We start from the raw sequence: 8,823 nt of genomic DNA on the forward strand, positions 1-8,823 counted from the left end.
CTAGTAATATTAGGTTATGTTTTGGGAAATGGATTGATTTATGAAAGAAAATTCCTTTGGCTTATTACTTAAATTTATTTTGATTTTTAATGTCACTTTGCATGGGAAAGTGGGTAGGTTTTTAAAAAAATTCTACCTACTACAAAAATACTGTAAAGTTTCTCAAGAATATTTTGTCTGTAAAAGGATAAAAAAGGTCTCACGAAATATTAAAATAAGTTTATTAAAAAGAAGAATAAATACAGATTATTAGTTGCATGCCTTAATTGTCATCAGGGACTTCTGAATATGGTAAGCATGTTCCAGGCCTATTGTGCTTATCTACAGGACTTGTTCCTGGAGGATGACCACAAACGTAACCATCCTGGCAAACGTCACCTTCCAATGTACTGCAGGATTCTCTCGCACACTGGAAGAGAATGTAAGTATATAATTCATTGCGAAGTGAATCGATAACTACTTATTAACGAAATATTAATGCATTATAAGCAATGAGATAGATTTGAATTATTGTATCAATTTAACCCTTTTTAAAAACTATTTTGTTCGTATGTAATGTACACTTAATTTTGCGTTTTCTCTCCTCATATTTTCTTTTCATAAAAATATTTTTTTAGAAACAATACTTTAAATTACGTCTAGAAAAAAATAAGAATTAAATAATATTATTTATTCATAAGTATTTCTAAATATATAACGCAATTAAAACTTTTAAATCATACAGTAGAACTACAAATTTAAAGATTACAGAATTTCATGTGTATCGTCAATTTCAGAATTTCATCTGTATCAGTGTTTCTTAACCTTTTTGGTAGGATGGACCCCTTTTAAACAATTTTAAGAAGTCACGGACCACCCCCAGTGAAAAAATTAATTGCAAAAAAAAAAAAAAACAATTATTAGGAAACATATAATTTTGCTATTTTTCTAGCATACAAAATTTTTAAAATAAATATTTTTAATGTTGTTGCTGCTTTACCTTAATTAATAAATTGACTTGAGTAATGGTTTTCAACAAGGTAAGGAGCATATCATGTTCAACATTCAATCAATTTCAGTGTTTTGTGTTTTATTGTCACAAGTGTGAAAAATCCCGCTTCGCAAAGATACACTGTAGAAAACGGAATTATAGCGGCCACAGCTCATTTTACAAGCAATGGGAAGGCTTCCAAACATTTTAAAAATTAGGAGTAGTCGGCGGACCCCCAAAATTCAACCCATGGACCCCTAAAGGGTTCATGAACCACAGGTTAAGAAACCCTGATCTCTATCGTCATAAGGATCCCGGTATGGAATGGATTCTACACCATCGTCTGCTGAAAAAATCGTCTTCATTCCCATCCAAAGAAATAGAAGTTCTACCCTTTTTTAAAAGATTATACAATAATATTTGAACTTCAGTTAGCCACTCATCTATAGTTTTGTTTTATTTTTATTTTATAACCGTCGTTGAACAGCCGACCCAATTTTGGGTCTAACTTCCTTTGAAATTATACATTACTTGATTAATGAACTATTGTACGGTAAGTTGGATGTAGTTATTTAAAAAAATTCATTATTGATTTTTTGTAATTTAAACATTTATAAATGTCGTAAGGAGATAAATCTCCTCCAAACATACATCAAATCTAGACACTATCCAAAAAACATTTGCCGTTAAAGAAATTTATGTAATTGTAAACAAAGCCTTTCCTTTGCATTTTTTTTATTTTTCTATTTTATTTATTTACTTACTATATTTTTTATTTTTTCAGTAGATGGTAGAACAAATCAAAGGTAGGAAAATTGTTTCCTGTTAAGTTATGAGTATTCAGTTATTTAAGAAGTTATGAAGCATACTTCCCACTGATATATAAAGAGTTAACACGGAAAATTTCCATCATTAAATCAGAAGTTGTTTTGTCTTTTTTTTCCTACCGACTCTAAAACTTAATAAATGAAATTCTATTTAATTATTCTCATTTAGTTTATTACCTTCATGCATACATCACAGCAATTGCATTCATCTTTGTAGCTGCCGCATTCACAAGAAATTGTAGCACACGACTCAGGTTTGCATTTTTCACACACTCTTGGAGATCGAGCATCAGACTTTAGGACCCTGAAATTATATTGTCCAAATATCAATAATTATTTTAAAACGCTTTTTAGCACTCTATCAAGTGGCAGAGTTGTTGGAAAACTTCTACCAAATGGTAGTATGATAGTAATTATAATAGTAGAGGGATTTTTCTGAAATTTAAAGAATAGTGGTGGCAACCGTAAAAAATTTAAAGAATGATTGAGAAAGAGTGAAGAAACAAAGTATTTTTACTAATTCCTATTCACCAAAACATATTTGTAAGTTAAAGGAAATGTATTTGGATATTAAAACAGTTCAATGCAGTTCCCAAAATTAAAGTGACATTAATCCTTTAAAATTTCCAACAACCGCATAATACATTAGACATCACTTTATAAATTTTCACAGTTTTAACCACCTTGTCAGCCATGATGGCTCTGTGGTTAAAGCACTGTGAACTGTTATATTGTAAAGAGCTGGGCTCGATTACTCAGTGGTGGCTTGAAGCTCACCCAACTTGAGTACCAGCGTGTCTGCGAAGAAATTGTGGTCTGTGCGCAGTGCTGGCCACAATAGCGCCGTTGGTCAAGAAATTGTGGACCTTGACTTCCATGAGCGGACTGTTACGGGAATGCTCTACTTTTAACCACCCTGTAAAGTTGATTTTTATCCGCATTCAAAGGCATAACTCTCCTATTATTTATATTTATAATTTCATTTACTCACCTTTCAACAATTAATTTGTCATAATTGGCAAACAAAAATTTAAAAAAAAACTTTTCTTAAACTTTAAAAATTAAGATTCGTACAAAAATTTTATTACTACTTTACCGTCTTCATATGACTACGGATATCCAGTCCGTGAGGTTTATAACCTTAATAATCTATATCTATTAAAAAATGTGACAATTCAGGATGTTGAATGATGTAGAAACTGTGGCCATAGTGCCCGATTGAAAATTGATGCTACCCACTTTTTTTTTTAAAAAAGATAACAAAATATTTCAGATTCAGCTCACTCCATTTTGGAGGCAACACGACTGCCAACTAAATATAATCATTAAAATTATCAACAAGTCTTGGTAGTTAAACTGTTTAATTTTATTTTATAGCAGGCGTTGTGAACAACACACCCATTTTTGGGTTTACGACTGTCAATGATCAATACCATAGCCTTGATTTTTTTTTAAACACAACTCAGAAAACAAGGAAATTCGTGGATCAAGCATTAAGACAAACTAGCTGTTGTAAATGACTTTTTGATGCAACTAACTCGTAATTATGTTACATAAGAAGAAAAACACGAAAACACCCCCGGTTAGCCCTATGGTAAGGGGAACCTGATTACCACTGAAGATATTTCTATGTCAGCACTGTGGTCGGTGCCGAATTCGTATAGACCAGTCATCGCTGGTATTCGAACCTGTGTCACTTCATTAAGTGGTGAGCGTTCTATACCCTGAGCCACCGCTGCTTGTTAGTCAAACTATCGTATTTCACCTTCGACGACCAGTTAGTTCCCCCTCTTTTGAAAGGCGCCTATCCTATAACCTGCTTTTTAAATCTTCCTTCCCTACTTTGTGCTGAATTGACCACGGGGTTTTAATTGTTGAGCGTTCATAAACCTACAGTAATCATTTGTTTCACCATAAAAATTTATCTAGCGATTGTAAAAGATGTGAAAATATAGTTATTTGAAACTGATCACACTGGGGAACGATTTCTTTTTTTTTCCAGCTCACTTCGTTTCTTGTTGCATTGAGATTTTTTGGCAGATCTCAGCTTCTATCGCTGTTGTTGTTGTAGCTCATTTACGTTGCACTACAGCTGCACAATGGGCTATTGGCGACGGTCTGTGAAACATCCCTGAGGATAATCCGAAGACGTGCCATCACAATTTTGATCCTCTACAGGGGGGGTGGCACCTCCGCTTCAGTAGCCCAACGACCTGCACGCGAAGTCGAGCACTTTACGGTAGAACAGTTTAACGAGGACCAATACCGCACACCCTCGGTCCCTACTCAGACTGATCCAAGTGGTCACCCACCCGCACACTGACCTCAGCGAGTGATGCTTGACTTCGGTGATCTGCTGGGAACCGTGTCTCAACGATCAGTCCACTGCGGGACCAGCTTCTGTCGCATGTCTAATTTCAAATCAACAACCGGTTTCTCTCAACCTGCTACAATTTTTATGTATATTAACATAATAATCCAAACCTGGATTCTTTAAAATTCACCTGAGAGACTACTAAGTATCCCCACTTCTCTGGGACGCAGTGCGTGGTAGGAGGAAGGCGTTAATACATTTCAGTATACAATGCCATAAGTTAAAGTCATATGCTTTTTATCTTCAATATAATTTTCGAAAGAGCAGACAAAGCCGTGGTGACTCAGGGAATAAAGCGGTCGCCTTCCAATGAGGTGAACCGGGTTCGAATCCCAGCAATGGGTGGTCGAAACGAATTCCGCACCCGGCCTGGGCAGCCTTAAAAGAAGGAGTTATTAGTTCCGGGTGGACATAGCACTCGTTTCGTGACGTCACGCATCACGGTCCATCTACGTTTTGAAGGTTGTAGTAATTTGAATGTTATTCTAAAGACATTACTTTAATCATTAAATTTCAATCTCTGCTAGAAAGGGAATCTTCATTTCAACGAAAACATAATTGTTAAATTTCCTTAGTAATAATTTTAAAATGATATTTATTTCCTGAATTTCTCTGCACTCTTCCACAAAAAATAACTTTTTCATCCATCTGCATATTTATAATTCAAAATATGGATCGTAAACAAAGTAAGAAAATCTTAGTACATTTAAATATTTCAACTATTAAAAATGAGATTTTTCAGAAAAACAAATAACTAAATTTCTTTTTAAATATAGAACATCAGTTAACCTCAAAACTTGACTAGAAACGAATTACAAATTGTTGTTTTTTTTAATTTTTCTGCTGCCTAAATTACTTGACATTAAAAGTTTTCAGCTACTGTCGGAATTAGAGTGTACAAAATATAGTTCAATATTAAATGTACTAGAATTTAATTTATTTTTATTAAACACAATATAAATTTTATCTATATACTTCTTTTGCTTTTTATTTTTGTTTCTTTTGCATATTTAATTGCCAAACATATAACATCATATAACTTAGTGCAAATGAAATTATCATCCGTAAGAAAAGTTGTAAAGATTCTAAATGTATAGAGAGATAATTAGTTTATTTAATAAATACTAATTGTGCTCTGTCCAAACATTTTAATTTTTCTTCTTCTTTTGATTAGTCAAAGATAGTAAATATTTCTTCTACTCTTTATTAAATAGGATTTAGATGAAATGCTGCTTATCAATAATTTATTGCAAATTACATTATTAACGCATGCAATTTTTTTTTATGGCAGGCACTGAACTTCCGGAAGTGTTGCTCATTTATCGTTACCCAGTGGGCACCTGTAAACCTAAATCACGGAAGTGAACAACATTACTCACGCCACACTGCCACAGATACCCATTCATACCCCCCACAGATACCCAGGGACACATTCACACATCACACAATAGAGAACTGCATAGAAAGAAACATCCATGCCCGGAGCGGAATTCGAACCCGCAACCATTGGCTACACAGTCAGGCTGGCGGACCGTCCTTGCCGTCAGGCTAACCGTGGGAGGTTTTCATGGTTTTTCTCACTATGTTACTCATATGAGGATTAGTTCCACCAGAAAGTCGCTCAAAAAGGCGAATTTCACTGAATACTCGATCCAAGAGTTCCCTTGTCTTCGGGATAAGGTTCAAAATTACAAGGTTACTGAATTGAAAATTGGTAGTCTTAAACTCAAATATTTAGCTCAGCTTTTTAACAACAATTATTAAAAAACAAAAACAAATTCTAACCATAAGAAAGACATTACTTTTTGAAATTATAAGGAATAAATAATGAATATTTAGGACTTACATATACGCGTCAACGATATTTTTATTACAGAAAGGATGAAAATGCAATTAATAAAGTTCGAACAATATAAAGATAAATAATGTGAAAAGTGCATAATGTTACATTAACCGACAAATGATAAGATCGTTTCGTGAGCTATAATGATCAAAGTACCTATTTTCTGGTAAAGAAATATTACTCAAACATACCTAATGATCTAACATATCTGTTTCTGTCGCAACTCAGAAAAAGGTACTTCGACTATAATCGAAACGATGATTTGTCTGTTGTAAAATTATTTATTTTCTGCTAACTTATTCTAACTTATGTTAAAATTAATTATATATTTTTAAAATAAATCTAATTTAATGTAAAAACGATTTAATAATAGTACCAAACATAGTGAGTGAAAGAGTTTACTTACAGTAATCCCAGAAGAACGATCGTGGCTACGAATAAAGTTACAGATCTCATGTTGCCTGCTGAAAAAATAATTCGTTTCTGTTACAAACAAAGGAGTCAGTTGATTCGTAAAATCGAAAAAAAATATCTATTTGTACCGGCTGTGCGCCCCCATACTTTTTCAGGTTGTTGTCAGAAATAAAACATTTTTAGATAAGATATAAGTGACATTTTATAAAAACAGCTGGAGAAAAAACGGAACTCAAAATATTTGTTCAAAAGATAAACTATCAAAAAGGGTCTAGAATGACGTGTTTCGCACTTTGTCACAAATTTTTACCGTATCAAGGATATTTAAATCTGATTAAAAAAAATAGGTTTACGATTGTTATTCATGTTTCCTGTTTTCTGTGTCATACGAAAATTTTACGTATAAAATTTACTGTTCTTCTGATCTAAATCTGTCTTTAAATATATATAAATTAAAATTTGGTCTGATAGTAAGACACAGTTCTCAGTAGATTAGCGAAATTAAGCATCACAAAATGCGGTCACTGTACAGGTGGAGGACCACTTTGGTTAGCCTGCGAGTTGACCGAGAGTGTGCAGTATGGGTCATCATCAAACTGCTCCGCACACAGGTCATCAGGTTACCCAAACGGACTAGCCATCCCCTCTGCAGAGAATCAAAATTGTGATAGCATGTTTTCGAATCATCCTTAGAGATGTTTCTCAAAATCATCCTTGGAGATGTTTCTCAAAATCATCCTTGGAGATGTTTCTCGTCAATAGCCTATCGTGAAGCTCTAGTACGACTTAAGTAAAGTACGACTACTATACTCAAATCAGTAGAATTAAAATTCAATTCAAATTGAATAAAACTGTTCTTTTTGGGTTACGGAAACTTAAATCACTAAATTTCAAAATTTTTCTTTAAACCAGCGCCAATATAAATATCGTGATTCTGATATACTCAAAAGTCTCTTTGTGGCACTGTTAAAATAATGATAGTGATAGTAAAATTTATATCATGAAATGTGTTGAATCAACTTATTATAAAACGTAACTGATCGCCGCAAAACTCCTTTTAACTGTGATAAATATATAGAAATGTCGATAAAAAGAATTTGAACTTCAGTGGTTACATAATTAATAATCCAAACCTGGATTCTTTAAAATTCACCTGAGAGACTACTAAGTATCCCCACTTCTCTGGGACGCAGTGCGTGGTAGGAGGAAGGCGTTAATACATTTCAGTATACAATGCCATAAGTTAAAGTCATATGCTTTTTATCTTCAATATAATTTTCGAAAGAGCAGACAAAGCCGTGGTGACTCAGGGAATAAAGCGGTCGCCTTCCAATGAGGTGAACCGGGTTCGAATCCCAGCAATGGGTGGTCGAAACGAATTCCGCACCCGGCCTGGGCAGCCTTAAAAGAAGGAGTTATTAGTTCCGGGTGGACATAGCACTCGTTTCGTGACGTCACGNAATTAACGAAATTAAGCATCACAAAATGCGGTCACTGTATAGGTGGAGGACCACTTTGGTCAACTTGCGAGTTGACCGAGGGTATGCAGCAGTATGGGTCATCTTTAAACTGCTCCGCACTCAAATTTGTAGCATTAAAATTCAATTCAAATTGAATAAAACTATCATTTTTGGGTTACGGAAACTTAAATCACTAAATTTCAACATTTTTCTCTAAACCGGTGCCAATATAAATAGGATGATTCTGATATACTTATAAGTCTCTTTGTGGCACTGTTAAAATAATGATAGTGATAGTAAACTTTGTATCATGAAATGTGTTGAATCAACTTATTATAAAACGTAACTGATCACCGCAAAACTCCTTTTAGCTGTGATAAATATATAGAAATGTCGATAAAAAGAATTTGAACTTCAGTGGTTACATAATTAGATAAATTTTCATTTATTTTGACAACTTACTATTGTTAGCTCGTAGCTTACTAATACTTGAATATACTATTTGAATTAATGCTACAACTATTTTTTGGTAGATCACTGGGACCGCAAAATATTGGGACATGCTGTACCAGCTTAGTTTTATTGGTTGAAATTTTTGCTTTTCTTTCACTTAGTATCCTGTAAGTTTACGTACGTATAATCTCCTCAGTGCTGTTTCTATAGAACTCTGCATCATTAGTGTACACAGGCATGTGATAGAACTTGAATGTGCTAAATATTTTAAATAGTTACTGATAGATATTAACTGAACGCTCATTGTAGTACTTAAATATAATGTAGACTGTCCAAAAAAGGAAATAGTCCCATGATAGTATAGTAACCGCTTTTAAATCGTAGTAGTTAATGGATTCTTAAATTAATCAGGTGAAATGTAATCCATAATTTTTGATTAATTAGTCAATTCTTGCTAGAATGGCATATTAATGCCCTTCCTG

General features: G+C 33.7%; 1 protein-coding gene across 1 annotated transcript; it reads right to left on the reverse strand.

The window, feature by feature from the left end:
• Positions 1-204: 204 nt before the first annotated feature.
• LOC107446932 (8.6 kDa transglutaminase substrate) lies at positions 205-6,585 on the reverse strand. Its single transcript, XM_043039193.2, has 3 exons — positions 6,421-6,585; positions 1,975-2,101; positions 205-409 (listed from the first exon to the last, which is right to left on the reverse strand). Exons 1-3 carry the CDS (start codon positions 6,468-6,470, stop codon positions 263-265), a joined length of 324 nt encoding a protein of 107 aa, XP_042895127.1. The 5' UTR covers positions 6,471-6,585; the 3' UTR covers positions 205-262.
• Positions 6,586-8,823: the final 2,238 nt, after the last annotated feature.

Source organism: Parasteatoda tepidariorum, chromosome 5 (assembly GCF_043381705.1).
Source record: "Parasteatoda tepidariorum isolate YZ-2023 chromosome 5, CAS_Ptep_4.0, whole genome shotgun sequence".
In the NCBI taxonomy this organism is placed as follows: Eukaryota; Metazoa; Arthropoda; class Arachnida; order Araneae; family Theridiidae; genus Parasteatoda; species Parasteatoda tepidariorum.

Bases quoted from the DNA above. Each gene is read 5' to 3' on its own strand.
- LOC107446932 (XM_043039193.2), bottom strand. From the start codon at position 6,470: ATGAGATCTGTAACTTTATTCGTAGCCACGATCGTTCTTCTGGGATTA. The intron at 2,102-6,420 runs GTAAGTAAACTC...ATATAATTTCAG, and splicing joins ATCGTTCTTCTGGGATTACT to GGTCCTAAAGTCTGATGCTC. The intron at 410-1,974 runs GTAATAAACTAA...ATTCTCTTCCAG, and splicing joins GCTGTGATGTATGCATGAAG to TGTGCGAGAGAATCCTGCAG.